This window comes from Nomascus leucogenys, chromosome 14 (assembly GCF_006542625.1).
Source record: "Nomascus leucogenys isolate Asia chromosome 14, Asia_NLE_v1, whole genome shotgun sequence".
Taxonomy (NCBI): Eukaryota; Metazoa; Chordata; class Mammalia; order Primates; family Hylobatidae; genus Nomascus; species Nomascus leucogenys.
Window position 1 is genome coordinate 49352444 of NC_044394.1, and position 27359 is coordinate 49379802.

A 27359-nucleotide genomic window follows, 5' to 3' on the forward strand; every position below is an offset into this window, starting at 1 on the left:
AGAGTTTGAAAGAATGAGTAGTCTCTACTTGAGATACAAGGGAAACAGTGTCCTCAAGAGAAATCCAGGTACAGTTAAAGCCAGGAGTCACAGGGGACTGTCAATAAAGAAGCACTCTCAGGGAATAGGGGAGTTTGCTGAATCATGTAGCTGGACTTTCAGGGAGTACAACGGAAAGTTTTGTCAAATAAGAGAGGAAAAGGATGTTGGGGAAAAATCACATATTATGGTGATGTTGATGAAAAGAGTTAAACTTTGTAAAATATTTGAAGAGATTGATTCTGAGCCAAATATGAGTGACCACGGCCCCTGACATGGCCCTCAGGAGGTTCTGGGAATATGTGCCCAAGGTGGTTGGGGCACAGCTTGGTTTTATATGTTTTAGAAAGGCATGAGACATTAATTACATTTCAGAAATACATTGGTTTGGTTTAGAAGGGTGGGACAACTTAAAGTGGGGGCTTCCAGGCTATAGGTAAATTTAAACATTTTTTTTTGTTGTTGACAATTGCTTGAGTTTGTTTAAAGACTTGGGATTGATAGGAATGTTTAGCTTACAGATAAAGGATTGTGGAGACCAAGTTTTATTGTGCAGAGGAAGCTCTCAGATAGCTGACTTTAGAGACAGCAGGTTGTAAAATGTTTCTTATGGGACGTAAAAGGGTGCCTGGCTCTTAGTTGATTATCTCCTGGATCTGGAAACAAAGGAAGGAAAACAAAGAGGGTAGAGGGTTCTCTATAGAGTGAGGATTTTTCCCACAAGAGACTTTGCAGGGCAATTTTAAGGTATGGCAAGGAAATATATTTTGGGGTTAAATATTTTTTCCTTGTCTTATAATGTTATGCCAGAGTTATATTGAAAAGTAAATCACAGGCGGCTGCGGTGGCTCACACCTGTAATCCCCGCACTTTGGGAGGCCGAGGCGGGCGGATCAGGAGGTCAGGAGATCGAGACCATCCTGGTTAACACGGTGAAACCCCGTCTCTACTAAAAATACAAAAAAATTAGCTGGGCTTGGTGGCGGGAGCCTGTAGTCTCAGCTACTGGGAGGCTGAGGCAGGAGAAGGGCGTGAACCCGGGAGGCGGAGCTTGCAGTGAGCCAAGGTTGCGCCACCGCCCTCCAGCCTGGGTGTCAGAGTGAGACTCCGACTCAAAAAAGAAAAGAAAAGAAAAGTAAGTCACAATATACAGGGTTAAATAAAACCCATCTGATGAGAATTTAAGGTTTGTAGGGCATGAATCTCTAGACCCCTTAGGTAGGAATTTGGATAAGATAAAAAATTAGAGCTTAGTCCTCGTTAATAAAAGTATCGTTGAGAATAGGAGAATAAAGAGGCTTATGCTTTGGATGGTGATCAAAGACACCAGGAATGTTCAGCAGAGAGGGTTTCTGCATCAGACAAAAGTGCAGCTTCCTTAATCATCTGGCAGGGTGCGAGGCATCTCCGGTAGGGAGCAAGGAAGCCCAAATCTAGTTATTAGGCGCTCAGGAGTGGGTAGTCACCCTACTGGCTGTGACTCTTACGTTTCTAGTTCTAGTTAAAAGTAAAGCATCAAACCAAGGAACACAGGGGCCAAGGGTAAGCTAGGAAACGCCCAGGTCCGCTCTGACGCGCCCCCTGCAGAATCCTGTCCAGACACGCAGGAGCGGCCGCTGGTGCGCGCTTGGGGCCCGCCGTTTTGCGTTCCCTCCTACCTGCCCTCTCCTGTCCCAGGTTCTAGCCCCACCTGCTTTGTCACCCACCGCCGGCCTATGGAGGTTCCCTCTCTGGTCCTCCGTGTCCCATGGGTAAAATGGACGTAGCATGTCTAATTGCGCATGTTCCCGCAGTGATGTGAGGGACTGAAGGGCTTTGAACGCTGCGCTGTCGTAAGGGAAGGCGCCTGGGGCACTGACTTCGGAACCCCTTTTCCCAGTTCCTGCTCAGAGCCGCTCTCCCAGGCCCCCGGCCCCTAACTGTATCCTAGCCGTCTGATCAGCCTTTGCCTATTGAGGGCAAAACTACAGGGTACCCAAGAACAGGGGTTGCCATTTCCTCAGTCTTCCATTTCCCCTGTTCGGTCCTAAACCCGGAGATGGGGCTGTGCGGAGCGCAGGGCGCTCCCGGCTTCGGGGGGAAGCGGGGGCACGGGTCACAAAGCCCATTCCGCCCTGGAACGCCCGGAGGAGATAAAAGCCGCGCAGGCCCCGCGCTCGCTGCGCACTCAGACCGTTCCGACGAGGGAGCACTGCACTCGCTGAAAATGACTCGAAAGCTGCCCCGCATCTCCGCCTCCCAATCCCGGCGCCCCCTTAGCGCCACCCCGCAGTGCCCTGGCAGTGGGCTCTTCTTTCCTCCCATCCGTCCCCCGATTCTGGATCCGCAGACTACACTCCTGTTCCATCCCACCTACTCGTCCTTCTGCCCCATCTGCTACCCGTCTCTGAACCAATTCGCCCCCGTCCACTACCCCGTCGTGGGCATCGCCCTGCCGAGCTCTTCCTGCCTGAATCTTCGTAAGGGCTGCATCTGCCGCCCGCATGTCCATTGGGGCCCCAACTTCCACTACGTCCCTCCCTATCCCCCCACGCCCCCGCCCAGCCCCTGCTTTTAGAGCCTGCCTGCAGCCCGCCCCCACCAGCCACCCACGCTGCCCTGACGATCCACGACCCCACGCAGAGGCCCCTGCAGGGACCGTGCTCGGGCAGCGAAGGAGCGGACCCTGGGGTCCCCGTGGCCTGGCTGTGGACAGGGAGACGCAGGACCACGGACACCCACCATCGGCCTCCGCTGCCTGCTCAGCCAGCCGCGCTAGCCTCTGCATTTGAAACTGGCTTCCCAGAGCCGGGCGCGGTGGCTCACGCCTGTAATCCCAGCACTTTGGGAGGCCGAGGCGGGCGGATCACGAGTCAGGAGATCGAGACCATCCTGGCTAACACGGTGAAACCCCGTCTCTACTAATAATACAAAAAATTAGCCAGGGGTGGTGGCAGGCGCCTGTAGTCCCAGCTACTCGGGAGGCTGAGGCAGGAGAATGGTGTGAACCCGGGAGGCGGAGCTTGCAGTGAGCGGAGATTGCGCCACTGCACTCCAGCCTGGGTAACAGAGGGAAAAAAAAAAAAAAGAAAAGAAACTGGCTTCCCAGTGGGCCTTGGTCTGGAACCACCGAGCAAACTGCAGGCCCGAGACAGAAGGGAGAGCACGAGGAAGCAGGGAGAGCACGAGGAAGCAGCACCTCTGCTCGCTAGGAGGGAAACGACTGGCCAAGGTGAGGCCTAACCACGTGCCCATGACCTCCGGGTCTGTCCCGTAACGGGAAGCCCTTTCCTGGAGGTCCACGGGCCTCCACGGGCGGTTGGGGTAAGGGCTGGGTCGTGAGAAGCTGGGGCTGTGGGAGGGCTGTTGCCTGGAGACCGCGTGGGACACCGTTGCCTGGAGACGGCAGAAGCCCGGGGCCAGGGAGAGAGGCACGAGGGAGCAGGGCACGCATCGAACACGATGGAGTAACGCCAAGGCCATGGCAGGACACCCCAGGGAGAAGGTGATCCAGGGTGAGGTCCGTCAGAACCAGATCTTGCAGGAGCTGTACCTCAAAGAGCTACCAGCCCAGAACGTCTATGCGTGGCATCACGTGAACCCCTCCACGAGGTCCACAGATCACCAGGAAGCCCACGTCTTGGCATGGTAACCTGGAGGAGCCTGGAGACACCAGGTTTCAGAATCTCATTCGCCACGCTGCCCAGGGACCAAGGAAGAAGGACCCAGACACAGACTGAAAACCAGGAAACTGCATGGGACTCAGAGCCCTGACTCAACCCAGAACGCCCAGATCGCAGGCTCAACCACTGCAGGGTCTGCAATGACATCGCTCTGTACAAGGCTCAGATGTGGAGCCTGGGAGAAGATGATGGCCACCAGTGGCATCCCAGCGGTGGAGTGAGGCCCCGGGTTTCATGCTCAATGTGTGCACTGCCCCGAGAAATAAATGTTATTTTAAAGTCAAATAAATAAAATCAAACTAAGTTTTAGACATTGGAATTTTGTAGCATGATTTTCCAGAGGAATTGTTCCCAATCTTCAGTCCTCCTGACCTAGAGAGTAATATGTTGACCCTGCCTCCTCCGCCAGTCCCTTGGATCAGGGATGGGAAAGCGACCCGAGCTAGGCTAAGAGACAGCACAGAACCAAGAGAGAGCGGTGACTCTTTCTGTCCAAATTGCTGAACTGATGATGACATGCGGACTTAGTATCTGTATTAGTCTGTTCTCATGCTTCTAATAAAGACATACCCAAGACTGGGTAATTTATAAAGGAAAGAGTTTTAATGGACTCACAGTCCAGCATGGCTGCACAATCATGGCAGAAGGCAAAGGAGAAGCAAAGTCGCGGCTTACATGGCGGCAGGCAAGAGAGCTTGTGCGGGGGAACTCCCCTTTATGAAACCATCAGCTCTTGTGAGACTTAGTTACTACCATAAGAACAGTAGGAGGGAAACTGCCCCCACGAATTAATTATCTCCACCTGGCCCTGCCCTTGACATGTGGGGATTATTACAATTCAAGGTGAGATTTGGAGGGGGGTGGGGTGACACAGCCAAACCCTATCAGTATCTGTTATTGCCTGGAGACCGCGTGGGACGCCGTTGCCTGGAGACGGCAGAAGCCCGGGGCCAGGGAGAGAGGCACGAGGGAGCAGAGCACGCATCGAACACGATGGAGCAACGCCAAGGCCATGGCGGGACACCCCAGGGAGAAGGTGATCCAGGATGAGGTCGGTCAGAACCTACAGCTGAAGGGCACCACCTGTTTGTAAATAATGTTTTTTGTTGTTTTTTTTCCTTTTACTCTAGCCAGTGAGTAAATCATGTTTTCTAGGAACACAGTAGTGGCCATTTATTTACCTACTGTCTGTGACTGCTTTTGTGCTCTAATGGCCAAGGTGAGTGGTTATGAGAGAGACCTCATGACCCTCAAGCCTATGTGACCAGTCCCTGAGGAACTCCAAAACTTAGGGGCTGGGTAGAGGAAAAAGCTGATAAATGACACCAGCTAAGAGAGCTGTAGAGGAGTGAAAACCAGGAGAGTGTGATATCATAAAAGTCGAGGCCTTTTAAAAAACCCGCCAAGCCAGGCATGGTGGCTCAAACTTGTAATCCCAGCACCTTGGGAGGCCGAGGCAGGTGGATCACAAGGTCAGGAGTTCAACACCAGCCTGACCAACATGGTGAAACCCCACCTCTACTAAAAATACAAAAATTAACCGGGTGTGGTGGTGAGCACCTGTAATCCCAGCCACTCAGGGGGCTGAATCGCTTGAACCCAGGAGGCAGAGGTTGCAGTCAGCCGAGATCGTGCCACTGCACTCCAGCCTGGGTGACAGGGTAATACTCTGTCTCAAAAAAAAAAAAAAAAAAAAAAAAAAAACCTGCCAATCCCAGTGGAGGTCTAGAATCTCCATTTGGTCTGAGGAACTAAAAAGGGAGCAAGAGAGGAAAATGAAGTAACTGCACACCAAGAAGGGGCGAGAGTTGAAGAAAGTCCTGACAGTGTCCAAAGCCAATGTTCTAAATGGTCTTGAGGTTCAGCCACATTCCCCAAGTGCACTTGAGACACCCCCAGTTGTCTACACTAACTTCCTCTTTTTATTTAAACTACTTTGAGTTGGGATATCATGTTATTTGCAACCAGAGGGCACCATTACTTAATTTATTCACTCATCTGTTCCTCATTCATTCTTTCATTCAGAAGTTTCATGGAATCTTTCTGTGAGAGGCAGGATACCGGGAATGGGTGATACAGTGGCAAACAGGACAGCCATGGGCCCTGACCTCGTAAAGTTTATATTTTCATATAACAAGTTAGGTTTGAGATCCTGTGAGACCGCCAAGACATCACCAATAGGCCAGGTGCTCATTACAGGCTCATGCCTGTAATCCCAACACTTTGGGAGGCCAAGTCAGGTAAATCACTTGAGCCCAGGAGTTGTAGACCAGGCTGGACAACATGGCAAAACCCTGTCTCTACTAAAAAGACAAAAACTAGCTGGGCATGGTGGCATGCACCTGTAGGCCCAGCTACTCGGGTGGCTGAGGTGGAAGGATCAATTGAGGCCGGGAGGTCAAGGCTGCAGTGAGCCATGATTGGGACACTGCGCTCCAGTCTGGGTGACAAAGCAACACCGCAAGACCTTGTCTCAAACAAACAAACAAACAAAAAAGTCCCAATAGCAGTTGCAGCTCAGAAACGAGGTCTGAACTGAAGAGTATAAATTTGGGAGTCATTGCCCTGTCGTGGGACTTAAAGACAGGGAAATAAAAGGCATTGCCTAGGGAGAAGGTATCAAGTGAGACTTGAAGTGTGCATGTGACCAGTCTCTGAAGACCTCCAATATTCAGGGGTTAGGTAGAGACAAAAGAGTGGATTAAGGAGACCAGAGGACAGAGGCTGTAGAGGAGGAGAAACACCAGTGAGCATAATATCATAGAAGGCAGGGTGTGGTGGCTCACACCTGTTATCCCAACACTTTGGGAGGCCAAGGTGGGAGAATTGCTCGAGCCCAGGAGTTCAAGACTAGCCTGGGCAACATAGTGAGACCTCATCTCTACAAAAATGTTAAAAATTAGCTGGGCATGGTGGCGCACATCTCTGGACCCAGCTGCTTGGGAGGCTGAGGCAGGAGGATCGCTTGAGCCAGAGAAGTCAAGGCTGCAGTGAATTGTGATCATGCCATTGTACTCTAGCATGGGTGACAGAGAAAGAATCTGTCTCAGTATGTATATATCTCACAGAAGCCAAGCTAAGATTGCCTTAAGGAGTCAGTGGTATATTTGTGAAATGCTGTCAAGAAGAGAAAATGAGACTGAAAGAGATTATTATATTTAGCTACATAGAAGTCAATCCAGAACCAGGGAAGAACAATTTTAATATAAGTGTTTCAAGTTTTTTTAATTGCAGGTAACTCAAAACTAGGTAACTAAAGATTCAAACTGACTTAGGCAATAGAGATTTATAAACTCACATAATAGAAAGCTCAGGGGTAGGGTGAGTTTCAGGGATGGTTTGATTCAGCATTTCAACAATGTCATCAGGCACCTGGAATCCTTTTGTCTCTCTGCTCTGCTTTCTTGAGTGTCAGCTTCATCCTAAGGCTCCCACCTTCCCCGATCCACTGCCCGAGATTCCTGCCAATAACTCCCAAGGTTCAGACTTACTTATCCAAATCTGCAGGACAGGTGATCACATTAGCAACTCTCAGAAAAGTGAGAAACTTCTTTCCTTCAAACAACCAGGAAGCCTTGCCTCATGTCTTACTGACTCCAACTGACCCATATATCCATCTCTTATTAGTGATAAAGAAGCAATGTAAGTGTAACTAGGGGCTGTTGCAGCGTTTAGAGCCTTGACTGCCCTAGAGTCCAAGATGGAATCAGATCCCTCTGTTTCGGGTAGATTGGTAACCCAATGGAAATCAGGTTAGTTGTAGAGAGAAGAGGAATAGATGTCAAGGAGTCAACCACAATGAACACAGCAGAGGAGACGGAGTTGGACAGGAGAAGATTAAATAGTGAATGGGGGTGAAGTACTGGGGACAACACATGACACACAGAGACAACACTTTCAAGAAGTTTGGCTGTGAAGAGAAGTAGAGAGATAAGATGCTAACTGGATGGAGATGCGAGGCAAGGAAGGGTTTTTATAACTCTTTTTTCGTTTTTGAGATGGAGTTTCTTTCTTGTTGCCCAGGCTGGAGTGCAATGGCGGGCCCTGGACTTACTGCAACCTCTGTCTTCCAGATTCAAGCAATTCTCCTGTCTCAGCCTCTTATCTGGGATTACAGGTGCCAGCCACCACGACTGGCTAATTTTTTGTGTTTTTAGTAGAGACGGGGTTTCACCATGTTGGCCAGGCTGGTCTTGAACTTCTGACCTCAGGTGATCTGCTCGCCTTGGCCTCCCAAAGTGCTGGGATTACAGGCATGAGCCACTGTGCCCAGCCGTTTTTATAATTTTTTCAAGAGGAGCTACTAGACATCGCTGAATACTAATGGAGGGGTGGTTAGGAGGTGTGGATCCAGCAGGGGAAGAAGTTGAAAATGTATGGAGGGAATAAGAAATAGAGCAAAGTCTCCATGAAGATGAGAAGGGGTGGGGTCCTGCGTTGGTGTGAGGGCTTGGCTTTTACTGGGAAAGAAGGAAGAATGACTGCAAGCATGAACTTCAACACCTGGAAGATCTGGGTGACTTCGGGTAATTTCATCTTGTTGAGCCTGTTTCCTTGGCTTTTAAAATGGAGGTGAAGCTCTTACTTCACAAGGATGTTGTGAGGATTAAATGAGATAATGTGTGCAAATGACTCAATGATATCTTTTAGCTTTCTTTAGACCTTCCTCCTTCCCCTTCCAACCGCAATCAACTGTACCAACTCATTTTAAGCCAGTGATAAACATCTAGTTAACTGTTGGATTGTCTTTTGGGGATGTGGGACCTACTAACACACTAAAGGAAAGGGAGAGGGAATAGGGAAGAAGGAGAAAAGATGGATATAAATTTATATTTGCAAGGCATTTTTTAATCAAATAGCCTCCAAGTTCCTTACCAAGGAATCTTTAACAAAGTCCTTGAGGAGCTGTTCAAGGTGGCAATTACACAAATCCTGCTGACAAGACTATTGGCTACTCAGAAAAGAATGCAGTCAGCAGCGTCCTCTTCCCAGGTAAAGGAAGGAGCAAGATGTCATTGTTCTTCAATCATTTTTGACAGCTTTACTATGTTATGGGCAGTTCTAGCCACAGAATCAGGAAGCAGACAGAAGGAAATAAGTCAGAGAAGGGCAACTAAGAATGAGCCATCAGTGCTGGCTTTGGACACCACCAACTTACTATGTTTTGTTGTGGAAATCACTCAACTTCTTGCCTTCTTAGTTTTTCTTTTGGTGAAGCAAACAAATAAACAAACAAACTGTAAAACAGGCTGTGTCTCCACCAAAATCTCAACTTGAATTGTATCTCCCAGAATTCCCATATGTTGTGGGAGAGACTCAGAGGGAGGTAATTGAATCATGGGGGCTGGTCTTTCCCGTGCTAGTCTCCTGATAGTAAGTCTCATGAGATCTGATGGGTTTATCAAGGGTTTCTGCTTTTGCTTCTTCCTCATTTTTCTCTTGTTGCCACCATGTAAGAAGTGCCTTTCACCTCACACCATGATTCTGAGGCCTCCCCAGGCATGTGGAACTGTAAGTCCAATTACACCTCTTTTTCTTCCCAGTCTCGGGTATGTCTTTATCAGCAGCATCAAAACGGGCTAATACACAGCCTGGACACAGTGGCTCATGCTTGTAATCCCAGCAATTTGGAAGGCAGAGGTGGGCAGATTACTTGAGGTCAGGAGTTCAAGACCAGCCTGGCCAGCATGGTGAAACTCCATCTCTACTAAAAATACACACACACACACACACACACACACAAATGCCAGGCATGGTGGCAGGCACTTGCAATCCCAGCTACTCAGGAGGCTAAGCCATGAGAATCTCTTGAACCCGGGAGGTGAAGGTTGCAATGAGCCGATATCACACGGTTGCACTCCAGCCTACACGACAGAGCGAGAGCCTGTCTCAGAAAACAACAACAACAACAACAAAAGTAAAACAAACAAAAAATGAAGGCTTCTTCCTACTTAGATCACTGGAATAGGCTAAACTGTTTTCAGTTAAGGGTGTTTGGAAATACAGTATTTTGAGTTGTCATAATTCTGGAGTATGCTACTGGCATTCAGTGCCCCCTCCAGAAATGCTGTTGACTCTGTCCAGTAGGAAGCTTCAGTTGTGCTAGTCTTTTAAGTTGTGTACTACCACCCGGTTTGGAGTCCAGGAATGGTCCTGGTGGTATTTCACAACAGGTGGCTGGGTGGGGCAGAGGCTGCAGTGTGCTCTGCTAACGTCTCTGGGGAAGAAACCTGGCAGCTCTCCTTGCTCTTCTCTGAGGCTGTAAGACAGCGTTCTAGCTCCCAGCAAATACCCAGTAGATACTGGGTGTGGCATACATGAGTATGTTACAGGCAGACTCAAGAGGGCTCTCTGTTTCCACATCTTGGAAAGACCTTGTTAGTGCTTTTTTGGAAGGAACTGATATGATTCAATGTGCACCTATAGCACCTTTGTAGTCAATTGAAGAGACCCCATAAACCTTATCATTTGCCCTCTACCATAGATAAGTTGAAACATCAGGAACAATAAAATCTACATTATTCGTTTCACACCTTGAGCACGGAATTTATGCATTTTTTCTGTTTTCACACTGTCTGATGCCATCTTCAGAAACAAAAGTTTACATGTAGTCAAGCATTCTCATTGTATATTTGTGTTTTAATTAAGGTTATGGAAGGAAAGCTGTGATGAAGTTTCAGCATAAGAAAGGTTTGCTTATGTAAAACTGTCAGATGGAAAAGAGTGCTGTGTATAAGCTCACTGCTGGCTGTGGCAAAGGCAATTCAAAATCTTGCTGCTCTTCTGAGTGATTCTTGAAACAGGAGAAGCAGATTGGTCACTCTTGCCCAGGAAAACCTCCTGCCGGCTCCGGGGTTCAGAGACTGTTGACTTGTCCTTAGTAATCAAACCTGAGTCTATTAAGAAGTTCTACCACGTTTGTTTATTTTTTCTGGGGGAATAAAACCCTCTCTACGTTGCATTTCTACTTTTCATCTTTGATGAGGCACATACCTAAATTGCACACGCACATCCCTTGTGTGCTAACAGCAATGACTAATACCAAGTTAGAACGCATGTGTGCTTGTATAAGTTCAGACATGTCAACATGCATCTTTTATTGGCTTTCCTCTTATACCTAATAAAATCTCCAAGAGAAATACTTTTCAATTGTCAAAAACTTTAAATTACGTGGACCTGAAACTACCTTTACCTGAAAGCACTGGAGAGAAGGGCTACGAAAGAAAGCTGGTTCTTTAATTTGTTTCAGATTTCTTCTAGTTTACGCACAGAAAAACAATAACTTGACATTTGAATGATGAACCTGATATAGGTACTGTGTGCATATTTTCAATTTATATTCATGGTGCCTTTTCTCCTATAAGTGTGAAATAAAATATTAACCCCATGTGACAATAAAATGTCATGCAAAAACAAGACAAATAATGGTTGTGGAGATAGGCAATTCCAGGAAGCAAGTAACAACCTTATCCTTTCCAAAATATTTCTGTCCATCCATACAATAAGTGTTTACTTAGCACCTACAATGTGCCAAGCACTGGGCTATATGCCAGGAATAAAAAGTTGAGTAAGACACAGCTTCTACCCTCAAGAAGCTCACTGCATTGGCCAGACGTGGTGGTTCACGCCTGTAATCCCAGCACTTTGGGAGGCCGAGGCAGGTGGATTACCTGAGGTCAGGAGTTCGAGACCAGCCTGGCCAACATGATGAAACGCCCGTCTCTCCTAAAAATACAAAAATTAGCTGGGTGTGGTGGTAGGAGCCTGTAATCCCAGCTACATGGGAGGCTGAGGCAGAAGAATCGCTTGAACCTGGGGCACTCCAGCTTGGGCGATAGAGCGAGACACAGTCTCAAAAAAAAAAAAAAGAAGCTCACTGCTAGGTAATGAATGGAGGGGTTAAATTGCTGGGTCTAACTAGAACCAACATCAAACCCTTTATGTTCATAGATCATAGAACTCCATAGAATCCACCAGCCCATCAGCCACAAACTGATGAGGCAACGCTAAGTAGAATTCTTTATTGTCCACAGGCATGGGCATGTGAGCCATATTTAGGAACCAATAACACTGTGTTAGATGCGGTGACTCATGCAGCTTGTCTACAATATCTCAAATACCCCTGGACTGGTGCCCAGGGGACCAGTCATACCTCACAGTTGTGGATTACTTCCCAGGGAATAAAGCACTTTCATGTATGCTATTACCACCTCCATGGCGAATGTAGGGCAGGTATAATGATTACTTATATTTTATAGATGAGGAAACTGGAATACTTAATGAAATGACTAATCCAAGTTACCAAACCAGCAAGGGGCCAAAAGACAGGTAAGGTAGACTTGTTTGCTTTCATTCAAATGTTCTATAACTCCCCAGAGAACCTAGAGTTCCTCCCTTAAATTTAATAGGACCTCTGGGAAGTACTGAGTTGAGAACCAGTATGAATCAAGGCCACAAAAGGTTGGCTCTAATGTGGGGATTGGCATGGCACGGTCGCTCATGCCTATAATCCCAGCATTTTGGGAGGCCAAGGTGGTGGATCACTTGAGGCCAGGAGTTCAAGACCAGCCTGATCAACATGGCGAAACACCGTCTCTACTAAAAATACAAAAATTAGACAGGTATGGTGATGCACGCTTGTAATCCTAGCTACTCAGGGGGCTGAGGCACGAGAATCACTTGAGCCCTGGGGGCAGAGGTTGCAGTGAGCCAAGATCGTGCCACTGTACCCCAGCCTGGGCGACAGAGACTCTGTCTCAAATAAAAAAAAAAATAATAATAATGTGAGGACCAGTGGCCCACCATGACTGTATACGGGTGATTCCCTTAGGTGGTGGCTAAGATCCCAGAGGCATGCTGCATCCCGAAGGAGGCTGGGGAGTTTGCCATTGCCTCAGATCAGGGAATGGATTAATGGGCTTACACCCTGGGGACTGCATTTGGGAAGGGGAGATTGGATGCACTGATAGTTTCTATTGAAGAGCACAGAGCTCCAGGTGTTCTTAACTAAAATCAGATCGGGTTTGGGGGTGGAGGGGGAAGCCTAGGTTTGCAAAGCCACTGATACCAGGTCTTTTCATGAAGATCCTGTGGTACTGGAGGGTGAGTCTGGAAATTCTGAAATGGGGGTTTACCTCGGTATTCAGATTTTTTGCCTCAGGAAGCAAAGACCTGGGTCTTGGGGATTTCTTATTAGTAGCCAATAACTTCAAGCCATTTAGAGACTCTTTAATAGTGGCCACTTGACTAAGGGGACGAGGAAGCCCTATAGTTTGTAGATGTTTCCTAGAAAAAGAACAACCTAGTGTCTGTAGTCCCTGGCCAAACTTCTTGAAAGTGTTATCTCCGTGTATGGTGTGTTGTCCCCAGTACTTCACCCCCATTCACTATTTAATCTTCTCCCGTCCAACTCCGTCTCCTCTGCTGTGTTCATTGTGGTTGACTCCTTGACATCTATTCCTCTTCTCTCTACAACTAACCTGATTTCCATTGGGTTACCAATCTACCTGAAACAGAGGGATCTGATTCCATCTTGGACTCTAGGGCAGTCAAGGCTCTAAACGCTGCAACAGCCCCTAGTTACACTTATATTTCTTCTTTATCACTAATAAGAGATGGATATATGGGTCAGTTGGAGTCATTAAGACATGAGGCAAGGCTTCCTGGTTGTTTGAAGGAAAGAAGTTTCTCACTTGTCTGAGAGTTGCTAATGTGATCACCTGTCCTGCAGATTTGGATAAGTAAGTCTGAACCTTGGGAGTTATTGGCAGGAATGTCGGGCAGTGGATCGGGGAAGGTGGGAGCCTTAGGATGAAGCTGACACTCAAGAAAGCAGAGCAGAGAGACAAAAGGATTCCAGGTGCCTGATGACATTGTTGAAACGCTGAATCAAACCATCCCTGAAACTCACCCTACCCCTGAGCTTTCTATTATGTGAGTTTATAAATCTCTATTGCCTAAGTCAGTTTGAATCTTTAGTTACCTAGTTTTTAGTTACCTGCAATTAAAAAAACTTGAAACACTTATATTAAAATTGTTCTTCCCTGGTTCTGGATTGACTTCTATGTAGCTAAATATAATAATCTCTTTTAGTCTCATTTTCTCTTCTTGACAGCATTTCACAAATATACCACTGACTCCTTAAGGCAATCTTAGCTTGGCTTCTGTGAGATATATACATACTGAGACAGATTCTTTCTCTGTCACCCATGCTAGAGTACAATGGCATGATCACAATTCACTGCAGCCTTGACTTCTCTGGCTCAAGCGATCCTCCTGCCTCAGCCCCCCAAGCAGCTGGGTCCAGAGATGTGTGCCACCATGCCCAGCTAATTTTTAACATTTTTGTAGAGATGAGTCTCACTATGTTGCCCAGGCTAGTCTTGAACTCCTGGGCTCGAGCAATTCTCCCACCTTGGCCTCCCAAAGTGTTGGGATAACAGGTGTGAGCCACCACACCCTGCCTTCTATGATATTATGCTCACTGGTGTTTCTCCTCCTCTACAGCCTCTGTTCTCTGGTCTCCTTAATCCACTCTTTTGTCTCTACCTAACCCCTGAATATTGGAGGTCTTCAGAGACTGGTCACATGCACACTTCAAGTCTCACCTGATACCTTCTCCCTAGGCAATGCCTTTTATTTCCCTGTCTTTAAGTCCCACGACAGGGCAATGACTCCCAAATTTATACTCTTCAGTTCAGACCTCGTTTCTGAGCTGCAACTGCTATTGGGACTTTTTTGTTTGTTTGTTTGTTTGAGACAAGGTCTTGCGGTGTTGCTTTGTCACCCAGACTGGAGTGCAGTGTCCCAATCATGGCTCACTGCAGCCTTGACCTCCCGGCCTCAATTGATCCTTCCACCTCAGCCACCCGAGTAGCTGGGCCTACAGGTGCATGCCACCATGCCCAGCTAGTTTTTGTCTTTTTAGTAGAGACAGGGTTTTGCCATGTTGTCCAGCCTGGTCTACAACTCCTGGGCTCAAGTGATTTACCTGCCTTGGCCTCCCAAAGTGTTGGGATTACAGGCATGAGCCTGTAATGAGCACCTGGCCTATTGGTGATGTCTTGGCGGTCTCACAGGATCTCAAACCTAACTTGTTATATGAAAATATAAACTTTACGAGGTCAGGGCCCATGGCTGTCCTGTTTGCCACTGTATCACCCATTCCCGGTATCCTGCCTCTCACAGAAAGATTCCATGAAACTTCTGAATGAAAGAATGAATGAGGGACAGATGAGTGAATAAATTAAGTAATGGTGCCCTCTGGTTGCAAATAACATGATATCCCAACTCAAAGTAGTTTAAATAAAAAGAGGAAGTTAGTGTAGACAACTGGGGGTGTCTCAAGTGCACTTGGGGAATGTGGCTGAACCTCAAGACCATTTAGAACATTGGCTTTGGACACTGTCAGGACTTTCTTCAACTCTCGCCCCTTCTTGGTGTGCAGTTACTTCATTTTCCTCTCTTGCTCCCTTTTTAGTTCCTCAGACCAAATGGAGATTCTAGACCTCCACTGGGATTGGCAGGGTTTTTTTTTGTTTTTTTTTTTTTTTTTTTGAGACAGAGTATTACCCTGTCACCCAGGCTGGAGTGCAGTGGCACGATCTCGGCTGACTGCAACCTCTGCCTCCTGGGTTCAAGCGATTCAGCCCCCTGAGTGGCTGGGATTACAGGTGCTCACCACCACACCCGGTTAATTTTTGTATTTTTAGTAGAGGTGGGGTTTCACCATGTTGGTCAGGCTGGTGTTGAACTCCTGACCTTGTGATCCACCTGCCTCGGCCTCCCAAGGTGCTGGGATTACAAGTTTGAGCCACCATGCCTGGCCTGGCAGGTTTTTTAAAAGGCCTCGACTTTTATGATATCACACTCTCCTGGTTTTCACTCCTCTACAGCTCTCTTAGCTGGTGTCATTTATCAGCTTTTTCCTCTACCCAGCCCCTAAGTTTTGGAGTTCCTCAGGGACTGGTCACATAGGCTTGAGGGTCATGAGGTCTCTCTCATAACCACTCACCTTGGCCATTAGAGCACAAAAGCAGTCACAGACAGTAGGTAAATAAATGGCTGTGTTCCTAGAAAACATGATTTACTCACTGGCTAGAGTAAAAGGAAAAAAAACCCAAAAAACATTATTTACAAACAGGTGGTGCCCTTCGGCTGTAGGTTCTGACCGACCTCATCCTGGATCACCTTCTCCCTGGGGTGTCCCGCCATGGCCTTGGCGTTGCTCCATCGTGTTCGATGCGTGCTCTGCTCCCTCGTGCCTCTCTCCCTGGCCCCGGGCTTCTGCCGTCTCCAGGCAACGGCGTCCCACGCGGTCTCCAGGCAATAACAGATACTGATAGGGTTTGGCTGTGTCACCCCACCCCCCTCCAAATCTCACCTTGAATTGTAATAATCCCCACATGTCAAGGGCAGGGCCAGGTGGAGATAATTAATTCGTGGGGGCAGTTTCCCTCCTACTGTTCTTATGGTAGTAACTAAGTCTCACAAGAACTGATGGTTTCATAAAGGGGAGTTCCCCTGTACAAGCTCTCTTGCCTGCCGCCATATAAGGCGCGACTTTGCTTCTCCTTTGCCTTCTGCCATGATTGTGCAGCCATGCTGGACTGTGAGTCCATTAAAACTCTTTCCTTTATAAATTACCCAGTCTTGGGTATGTCTTTATTAGAAGCATGAGAACAGACTAATACAGATACTAAGTCCGCATGTCATCATCAGTTCAGCAATTTGGACAGAAAGAGTCACCGCTCTCTCTTGGTTCTGTGCTGTCTCTTAGCCTAGCTTGGGTCGCTTTCCCATCCTGATCCAAGGGACTGGCGGAGGAGGCAGGGTCAACATATTACTCTCTAGGTCAGGAGGACTGAAGATTGGGAACAATTCCTGGGAAAAATCATGCTACAAAATTCCAATGTCTAAAACTTAGTTTGATTTTATTTATTTGACTTTAAAATAACATTTATTTCTCGGGGCAGTGCACACATTGAGCATGAAACCCGGGGCCTCACTCCACCGCTGGGATGCCACTGGTGGCCATCATCTTCTCCCAGGCTCCACATCTGAGCCTTGTACAGAGCGATGTCATTGCAGACCCTGCAGTGGTTGAGCCTGCGATCTGGGCGTTCTGGGTTGAGCCAGGGCTCTGAGTCCCATGCAGTTTCCTGGTTTTCAGTCTGTGTCTGGGTCCTTCTTCCTTGGTCCCTGGGCAGCGTGGCGAATGAGATTCTGAAACCTGGTGTCTCCAGGCTCCTCCAGGTTACCATGCCAAGACGTGGGCTTCCTGGTGATCTGTGGACCTCGTGGAGGGGTTCACGTGATGCCATGCATAGATGTTCTGGGCTGGTAGCTCTTTGAGGTACAGCTCCTGCAAGATCTGGTTCTGACGGACCTCACCCTGGATCACCTTCTCCCTGGGGTGTCCTGCCATGGCCTTGGCGTTACTCCATCGTGTTCGATGCGTGCCCTGCTCCCTCGTGCCTCTCTCCCTGGCCCCGGGCTTCTGCCGTCTCCAGGCAACGGTGTCCCACGCGGTCTCCAGGCAACAGCCCTCCCACAGCCCCAGCTTCTCACGACCCAGCCCTTACCCCAACCGCCCGTGGAGGCCCGTGGACCTCCAGGAAAGGGCTTCCCGTTACGGGACAGACCCGGAGGTCATGGGCATGTGGTTAGGCCTCACCTTGGCCAGTCGTTTCCCTCCTAGCGAGCAGAGGTGCTGCTTCCTCGTGCTCTCCCTGCTTCCTTGTGCTCTCCCTTCTGTCTCGGGCCTGCAGTTTGCTCGGTGGTTCCAGACCAAGGCCCACTGGGAAGCCAGTATCTTTTCTTTTTTTTTTTTTTCCCTCTGTTACCCAGGCTGGAGTGCAGTGGCGCGATCTCCGCTCACTGCAAGCTCCGCCTCCCGGGTTCACACCATTCTCCTGCCTCAGCCTCCCGAGTAGCTGGGACTACAGGCACCTGCCACCACCCCTGGCTAATTTTTTGTATTATTAGTAGAGACGGGGTTTCACCGTGTTAGCCAGGATGGTCTCGATCTCCTGACGTCGTGATCCGCCCGCCTCGGCCTCCCAAAGTGCTGGGATTACAGGCGTGAGCCACCGCGCCCGGCTCTGGGAAGCCAGTTTCAAATGCAGAGGCTAGCGCGGCTGGCTGAGCAGGCAGCGGAGGCCGATGGTGGGTGTCCGTGGTCCTGCGTCTCCCTGTCCACAGCCAGGCCACGGGGACCCCAGGGTCCGCTCCTTCGCTGCCCGAGCACGGTCCCTGCAGGGGCCTCTGCGTGGGGTCGTGGATCGTCAGGGCAGCGTGGGTGGCTCGGTGGGGGCGGGCTGCAGGCAGGCTCTAAAAGCAGGGGCTGGGCGGGGGCGTGGGGGGATAGTGAGGGACGTAGTGGAAGTTGGGGCCCCAACGGACATGCGGGCGGCAGATGCAGCCCTTACGAAGATTCAGGCAGGAAGAGCTCGGCAGGGCGATGCCCACGACGGGGTAGTGGACGGGGGCGAATTGGTTCAGAGACGGGTAGCAGATGGGGCAGAAGGACGAGTAGGTGGGATGGAACAGGAGTGTAGTCTGCGGATCCAGAATCGGGGGACGGATGGGAGGAAAGAAGAGCCCACTGCCAGGGCACTGCGGGGTGGCGCTAAGGGGGCGCCGGGATTGGGAGGCGGAGATGCGGGGCAGCTTTCGAGTCATTTTCAGCGAGTGCAGTGCTCCCTCGTCGGAACGGTCTGAGTGCGCAGCGAGCGCGGGGCCTGCGCGGCTTTTATCTCCTCCGGGCGTTCCAGGGCGGAATGGGCTTTGTGACCCGTGCCCCCGCTTCCCCCCGAAGCCAGGAGCGCCCTGCGCTCCGCACAGGGCCCCCATCTCCGGGTTTAGGACCGAACAGGGGAAATGGAAGACTGAGGAAATGGCAACCCCTGTTCTTGGGTACCCTGTAGTTTTGCCCTCAATAAGCAAAGGCTGATCAGACGGCTAGGATACAGTTAGGGGCCGGGGGCCTGGGAGAGCGGCTCTGAGCAGGAACTGGGAAACGGGGTTTCGAAGTCAGTGCCCCAGGCGCCTTCCCTTACGACAGCGCAGCGTTCAAAGCCCTTCAGTCCCTCACATCACTGCGGGAACATGCGCAATTAGACATGCTACGTCCATTTTACCCATGGGACACGGAGGGCCAGAGAGGGAACCTCCATAGGCCGGCGGTGGGTGACAAAGCAGGTGGGGCTAGAACCTGGGACAGGAGAGGGCAGGTAGGAGGGAACGCAAAACCGCGGGCCCCAAGCGCGCACCAGCGGCCGCTCCTGCGTGTCTGGACAGGATTCTGCAGGGGGCGCGTCAGAGCGGACCTGGGTGTTTCCTAGCTTACCCTTGGCCCGTGTTCCTTGGTTTGATGCTTTACTTTTAACTAGAACTAGAAACGTAAGAGTCACAGCCAGTAGGGTGACTACCCACTCCTGAGCGCCTAATAACTAGATTTGGGCTTCCTTGCTCCCTACCGGAGATGCCTCGCACCCTGCCAGATGATTAAGGAGGTTGCACTTTTGTCTGATGCAGAAACCCTCTCTGCTGAACATTCCTGGTGTCTTTGATCACCATCCAAAGCATAAGCCTCTTTATTCTCCTATTCTCAACGATACTTTTATTAACGAGGACTAAGCTCTAATTTTTTATCTTATCCAAATTCCTACCTAAGGGGTCTAGAGATTCATGCCCTACAAACCTTAAATTCTCATCAGATGGGTTTTATTTAACCCTGTATATTGTGACTTACTTTTCTTTTCTTTTTTTTTTTTTCTTTTTTGAGACGGAGTCTGCATGCAGAGACGGGTGCATGTGACTCACGCGTGTGTGCAGAGATGTGTGCCCATGACTCACACGCGGACCTGCAGCCCTGAGCTCCTTCTCCAGAAGTCCCAGCCACAGCAGCCGGTGCGGAGACACAGGTGGGGCTGTGGGGTGGTGCAGGTTTTCTGCTGGGCTGAGGGTCCTGGGGGAGCTGGTTTCCCTCCCCCAGACTCTCCATAAATGAGAGACAGAGGGTTTGGGGGCAGAATCTTGCGCAGAGGCCCTGGAGCACCCTAGCAAGGCTGTGGCTCGAGGCGGTGGGTAATGGCACTTTCCGGAGCAGCCTCTCCTCTGGCCTTTGCTCCATGTATGCACTGGGTCACCAATGCTCACTGGGCGTCTTTATGCCAGCCTCTGTGCCAGGAGCAGGGGGCAGTGTGGACCAGGGGCCCTCCCACGTGGAGCTGACCTCAGGGAGGCCAGGTGGACAGCCAGCAGGACACAGGGTGTGGGTGTGGCCCTCAAAGGCCAACCCAGGAAGGGGCCGTAGGTGAAACCAACTGGGGCCCCGGGGAACAGCATTCCACCCAGAGGGATCAGCAGGGCAGAATCCCTGAGGCCAGAACGTGCCCGGTGTGTCTGAGGACAGCATGGGGCCAGGTGGGGTTGGGGGCTGCAGAGGGAGACACAGACTCCCACACACGGAGGAGGAAGGCAGCGTGAGGACCAGCACTAAATCCCAGTAGGGAAAACAGAAAGAGATAAGCCACCAGGAAAAGATGAAAATCCTCACGGACTCCAGCCCCAGGCTCTCCTCCTGGGTTTCCTGCCTGGGTGCACAGGGGACATGGCGACCACCATGTGCCCCACCCACACTACCGATTTCAAAATGACTTTGAGGCTGGGCTCAGGGGCTCATGCCAACACTTTGGGAGGCCAGAGTGGGAGAATCGCTTGAGCCCAGGAGGTCGAGCGGTAATCGCGACCCTGCACTCCCGCCTGGGCCGCAGATCTAGACCCTATCTCCAAAAAAAGAAAAAAGAGAAAAACTTTGACCTGAAGACACGCCAATGCTCTTCAGCCTGTGTAGGCAGGTGTGGCCCCCGTGCGGGGGTCCCTGCAGCACGGGGGTCCCGGGCGCTGTGCCCGCAGAACAGGATCTGACCCAGCAGGGCCCCGGACCCAGCACGCGGACGTGAACCGTATTTTAACCCGAGACACACACGCGCCCCTTCCGGACCCTGGCTCCGGCCTGACCCTCAGGGCGACCGGCTCTGCGAGGCCTCGGTCACCGGGCGCCGCTGCGTCCCTGCGGCGTCTCCACCTGGCTGGGGCTCCCACGTGTCTTCATCTCGAAGACGCCTTAGGGATGTTTTGGGGCTTAAAGACACTAAAGACGTTTTAGATTTTTGTTTTCCATTTTAAAAATTGCATTTGGAGCTACTTGGAGGTTTGTGAGTCAGTTTTTCTTCATTTCAGAGATTCGAGTCATGGAACTTTTTCAAAGAACTGAAGGGGGTTCCCGGTTATTTTTTCACCTGACACATATCAAGACATCAAAGGGCTCCGCCGCAGTGATGAAGACAAAAGCATGAACAGATCTGGGTCCAAGGAGGCTCGGCAGCCGCGGTGGGCACGAGGGAGCGACCCCCCGGGTGGCCGAGGGACTGAGGGATGCACGTCCGGCCCCAGAGGGCAGCGTCCACCCGACCCCCGAGGCCGAGCCGCCGCCGCCGCCGCCGCCGCCTCCTCCTCCTCCTCCTCCCAGCCCGGCCTGCGCTGCCCCCTGGCGGTGGGGCCAGGAGCCATCCCTGCCTCTAACCCCTCCACCCCACCTTGGCCCCTGGGGCTGCTGCGGAAGGGCCCCCAAAGCCTGCCCTTCTTGCTCATGGGCGAGGGACAGCTATGTGGCCAAGGCCCCCTACAGCCCTGAACTGGAGTGTGTCTGAGGTTCCGGCAGGGGCCCCCTCACTTGGGCGCGGAGCCCTGGGAGTGGAGAGAGCAGACCCCACACCTAGGGCTGGACTCAGCCTGGGGTGGCAGAAAGGGAGCCCGGGTCTGTGGGTTTGATGAGGGCGGAGGGAGGGGCATGGGTCCTGGTAGGTCGGGTGCTGTGGCGGTGAGGTGGTCCCATTTTGGAAACTGAGGAAGCAGAGCTTGGAAGACCTGGGGGGTGGAGGGGAAGGGTCTGCACCCACCCAGGAGTCGGTGACACAGAGGCCCAGCCTGCCAAGCAAGCCGGTGTCCGAGCTATCCAGGTGGGACGAGAGGCCCAGGCCCCGCCACCCAAGTTCGGCACTCAGGGCTGGCTCTCCTGTGTCCTCTCTGCCTTGCAGGCGGCTGTGGGTCTGTGGCATCTGGAAACAAGGGCTGGGGAGACAGCAGCTCCAGGGGTCCAAATGCTGAGGGTTTGAACACCAGTGCCAGTGGCCTTGGGGTGGGCTTGGAGTCTGGGGTCCACAGGTCAGGGGAGGCTCTGCTCAGGCCCTGCTGGGTTCCTGCTCTGAGGGCTCTGACCTTCATCTGGGGTTCTAGGAGGAAGAACTTCTTCTGCGGGGGGAGAAAGGAGGTGCCTGTGTGAGCTGCGCGTCCCCGTGCCCACGGCTTTGCCCTCGGGCGTGCGCTCACACTCATGGGCATGCCTGCGTGCACATGCACACCCCCACCCCCAGGCACACTCCCAGCCTTCGCCTGGGTTCTGAACCTGCTGGAGGTCGAACTCACTCCCCACGGCACCCTCAGCAAGAGGCTCCCTTGGCTCAGAAACTCCAAGTTCCGTCCCTGATGGGGACCACACGCCCTGCCATGCTGCCCTCCAGGGAGTCCTGGGGACAGTGAGAGCTTGCAGGAAGGGCAGGGCGGGTCTGGGTGGGGAGCCTGGCTCTGTGTTCTTGACCATAGCCGGCTGGGCCCCTGGCGGGAACTGGCTCTCTAGGACCTGTGCTCCCCCAACCCTCTCCTGGAGCCCCGGCAGGTGCAGGACAGTAAGGCTGACCTCAGCCTGGGGCGGCCCCACCCGAGACTCCCCACCCCGCACACACTGGGTTACAAGGCCTCCTACCTCCCGGCACTGCTAGGAACAGCGGCACCTGTACCAGGCGAACATGACCAGAGCGACCAAGAGGATGAAGATGGCAGTGACCACTGCTGGCACAGGCCAGGACCAAGCATCTGGGGCGGACTGGGGTTCTGCACCTGAAGGAGGCAGTTCAGGGGTGGACAGGTGGGCTGGGCATCCCCCACCCCCCACCTCCTCCGTGTAGCTCCCAGCCTCCTCCTCCTCCTACACACCCCCTGGGGTGAGAATGAGCCCTGGAGGACGGCACCGCCATTGCCCAGGAGGTACAGGAGTGGGAGGGAGCCAGGAGGAGAGGGGGCACAGGACCACAGAGGTGGAAGGAGACCCAGGGCACAGGTGTCTCAGGGCAGCGAGGGAAACATCTACCCCTGGATGTGCCAGGTTCCAGGAGCTGCACGCTGGCCCTGTCCTTCAGGCCTTGGGGTTCTGGGGAAGAGATGCAAGGGCAGGGGAGGGGCCTGCCCTGTTGTGGCCCACCCAGGGCCAGGTATCTGAGGAGCCCCATGCCTGAGCCCAGGAAGGGCTCACCAGATGCCCTGGGGGTGGAGAGCAAAGCGGAACCCAATTTGGGTGACCCGGGTAGGTCGGAACCGGGTGTGGTGAAGGTGGGAGGGCTGGGAGGGGCCGTGGAGGCTCCCGAGCTTTGCAGGAAAGGGAGGGGAGGGGTGGGGAGTGGGTTTGGTGACTAGAGGGGTCAGTGGCCCTGCACGGTAGGGTGGCTGCTCAGGGCCTAGGGAGCAGGTGGGAAGGGCTTGGAGGGCAGAACAGAGGGCCCGGGGGGTGCTCTGCTGGCCACCACTGCTTTCTGGTTGAACCAGATAAGTAGCTGGTGGTGACGGCTGTGGGCCCTGAGTCGGGGGAGAAGAGGCAGAGGGAGCAGTGGGCTGGGCGAGTGGGGACATGAGTGGGTGGTGGTCATGCCTGTGTCGGGGGAGCTGAGGCAGAGAGTGGGGCAGCGAGCATCCCCTGAGGGCAGGAGGAGAGGGGTGGGGACAGGGAAGGGTGGGCGTGGTCCCAGCCCTGAAGACAGGAGGGGAGAGGACAGGTGTGGTCTAGGCGCTTGTCGAGGTGGACAGCATGAGAGTGGGAGGGTCGGGGCAGGACCGTGGCAGCCTGGGAGGCCCCTGTTCATGGTCACTAAGGGTGCTGGGCGGGCGACCTTGAGCACCTCTGGGTGACCCCAGTAAAGGGAAGGCAGGTGCCTCGAAGCCGGGTGCTGCGGGTCTGGAGGGCCTCTCAGAGCACAGGCATTTGGGGGTGCAGTTTCCCCACACAGCCGGGGTGGGGGTGGCAGGGAGGCGGGGGGTGCCTGGGCTTCCTGGCTGCAGGGTACAGCCCCCACCCCCCACAGGCAGACGGGGCCCCTTTGAGGAGCAGAAGCTTTGTGCTCTGTGTTGTTTGTGGGGCTCCGGCTGCCCTCTGTGGGTCCCACCCCACTGTGGGGTCTGTGCCCCCTGAGCCTCCTGCCTGACCCCTGCCCCTCCCAAAGGGAGAACTGTCCCAGGAGGTTCAGAGGTCTCCATCCCGACTCTCCACCCGCCAACCCTGTCTCCTGGCAGCCCCGCTCATGCCTGCTCTTCCTCCTCCTCCTTCCCTCTCAGTCTCAGCCCTCCCCCTGCCCAGGCCCCCTCCCCTCCCCATGTCCCCTCTCACTCCCCTCCCCCTTGCTTCCCTGAGCCTCCCCTCACCTGAAACCTCCAGTGTGACTTGTCTGTTATTTCTCTGGTGTCCCACGAGGTGCCACATGTACAGCCCAGCGTGGGAGTCCCGGGCACCTTTGATCACCAGCTGGGCCATGCCTCCCTGAACCTGGAGCTGCCAGCCGTCCCGGGAGAAGTAGCCTGGAGCCACCTCATTGAAGATGGCGCTCTCCTGCCCGTGGGCATGCAGCTTGATGTTGACATGGGAGAAGGCGTTGGAGATGTTGCAGGACATGACGGCGTTCTCGCCCCAAGACACAGAGACTACCCCCTCCGTGCAGATGGGGCTATCCCAGCCTGTGGGGCCAGACAGGGGCACACACGGATCAGGGCTGGACCTCAGGGCATTGGCTGGCTGCTGTGCCCAGGGCCAGGGCCAGGGCAGGAGACAGGGCCTCTAAGGGACACAATGAACTATGTATACATCCACCTGACCCAATCAGCACATATGTCTTGTATGGGAAGAATAAAATAGCAACAAAAAAGATGGGTGGCTCTGTGTGTGTACGTGTGCGTGCACTCACACCCATGTCTGTTCCTTGGGGTGTGTCAGCTTGGACGAAGGCATTTCCTATCAACTCCCTCCCCTGTAGATTTCCACTGGAGTGGGCGAAGCCAGACCCTCAGGCGTGTGTGCTGGGCGGCTGCACTGTGGCAGGAGTGCTGCTGCTGACCTGCCGAATCACCCTCTTCGTGGGAAGCAGTGGCCAGGCCCCACCTCCCCCAGCTCCCTCCTGTTTCTCCGAGGCCTAGGCCAGGTGCAGGTGCTCAGCTGCGTGAGGAAGGACAGGGCTTCTGCAGACACCCACAGGCCAGCCTCAGAGGCAAGCAGAGCAGACATGGGTTCCAGCCTGTCCTTGTGGGGCCCAGCTTGCTTGTGCTGCCCCCAACATCCCCTTTCCCCTCCCGGCCGCCCGCTCAGCTCCAGGTTGCCAGGCCAGCTCCACACACAGCTCCACAGTCCTGGGAGGTCAAGTCCTTGTAACAAGCCGGTGTGTCCGTCTCTCTCTCTCTCCTGCCTCCTGGGTGAACCCTGCCCCTTAGCAACCCGTGCAGCTGCTTCCCTCAGAGAGTCCGGGGCCTTTGCCCCAGCAGCCAGCTCAAGGATGCCTGAGATTCAGGCCGTGGGGCCCGAGCATGGTACCAGCCTGGGGTCTTGGTGCTGCTACTATCCCTGCTGCGTCAGCGTCCACCAGTGACTGGACACGGACGGATGGACGGACGGACGGACGGACAGACGGCAGAGTGAGCTCTCAGGGAGCACACAGCATGCTGGTTGGAACTGCCATTTGGCCACATTTCACCAAATACAAAACCACATGCCAGGGGCCTTGGTGCCCATGGGAGGAGGTGGGCTTCAGGGGCACCTGGCCTTCGGGCTGGACTGTTTCCTCTGACGAGCAGGCTGGCTGCCTGCCTGGACGCTCTGAGTGTTCAGGGACCGCAGGGCCTCTAACGCCACTGCACAAATTCACACCATCCCGAGGGCAGAGGGCGGCTGTCCAGGGGGTGCCCCAGCCCAGTTACACTTTGGAACCACTGTTGGGGGGTGGGGGCAGGATCTCCCGAAACCAGGGTTCCTCCACCTGGGATTCTTTCCTTTCAGTTTTGTTTTGTTTTTTGTTTGTTCTTAGGATTCTGACTGAACTGCTTTGGGATGTGGTTTGGGATGTGGCTGAGCTCTGACATCTTTCAAAAGCCCCTCGGGTGGCGCAGTGGCTCACGCCTGTAATCCCAGCACTTTGGGAGGCCGAGGTGGGAGGATCACTTGAGCCCAGAAGTTTGAGACCAGCCTGAGCAACATGGCAAAACCCCATCTCTACAAAAAATACACAGTTTAGCCAGGTATGGTGTGCATGCCTGTGGTCCTCGGGAGGCTGAGGTGGGAGGATCACCTGAGCCCAGGAGGTCGAGGCTGCAGTGAGCTGTGATTGCACCACTGCACTCCAGCCTGGGCGTCCAGCCTGGGTGATAGAGGTAGACCCTGTCTCAAAAAAAAAAAAAAAAAGAAAGAAAAGAAAAGCCCCTCAGGTGACTTTGCTGCACAGGTTGGGGGTCTAGAGAGCTGGGGAGGATCTCACTGGGGGACCCTGTTCAAATGCAGATCCACTCCTGGCAGGCCTGTGGTGTGCCTAAGGAGCCCCCAGGCCAGGGCTGTTGTCTGTTCCTTGGCCACGGCACAGGTCGTAACTGACCCAGACCCTCTTCCTTGGAAACTGGTTATCTTGGTCCTTCCCCACAATTGCTCTGACAGCGACAACCAGGTACCACAGCGGGCACCACCGCCCGCCATCCACGGCAGGACACGGCCCGCTCACCACCGCCCACCATCCACGGCAGGACACGGCCCGCTCACCACCGCCCTCCATCCATAGCGGGACATGGCCCACTCACCACCGCCTGGGGCAGCCCAGCTCCACATGGTCAGGCCCTGGGTCTGTAGAGTCAGTCATTATCAGGGGCCTGGTGACATCTGGACCCAACCTCAGTCCACCCCTCCCGCCCCTGTCATGCCCCCACCGGGCCCCCCTTTCCCCAGCAGAGAGGCGGGGCCCCGAGACCTACCTTCATTCTGAGCACCCAAGGAGGCAGCCAGGAACAGGAGGGCCCCAAGGGCCCGGGAAACGGGGCCAGGGAACGCCAGGGGGCAGGTCTGCATGGCTGGTGGGACTTGGGCAGCCTCGGGCCCCTGGTCCTTGTCACTGGCTCTTGAAACACTCCCTGGAGGAAGGAAAGCCCATGGGTCAGAGCCCCCTGCGGCTGCCGAAGGGGACAGTGGGAGCGGCTGTCGCCTGGCAGGGGCTGGGAGGCTGGGGGTCCCCGCACTCTTCCCTGACCGTCTGTGCCTGGGATGCCAGAGCCCCGCCCCCTTGCCTTCCGTGCCTGTAGAGGGTGTGTGATGCTGGCCTCGTGAAACAAAGAAGACACGCGGGGGCGGGATACAGAGTCGCCCACAGCACGGCGGGGACCCCATATGCCTTGCGGGTCAGCCCTTTTGTTTTACAATATATTACTCGTAACTGTGCCTGAGCGTGTTTCCTATAGAAATGGGTCAGGACAGGTGGAATCCTTGGTAGCCGTGTCTGACCTAACACTATGCTAAGACCAGCC

General features: G+C 53.0%; 1 protein-coding gene and 2 pseudogenes across 1 annotated transcript; 1 reads left to right on the forward strand and 2 right to left on the reverse strand.

Moving 5' to 3' along the window:
* Positions 1-3499: 3499 nt before the first annotated feature.
* LOC100584935 lies at positions 3500-4794 on the forward strand (annotated as a pseudogene).
* Positions 4795-15833: 11039 nt separating this feature from the next.
* Positions 15834-17127, reverse strand: LOC100588579 (annotated as a pseudogene).
* Positions 17128-20910: 3783 nt separating this feature from the next.
* On the reverse strand, positions 20911-26907 carry SECTM1 (secreted and transmembrane 1). Its single transcript, XM_030827827.1, is given in 4 exon segments — positions 20911-22019; positions 22531-22664; positions 24237-24545; positions 26814-26907. Coding segments are annotated over 4 exon segments (837 nt in total). The 3' UTR covers positions 20911-21719.
* Positions 26908-27359: the final 452 nt, after the last annotated feature.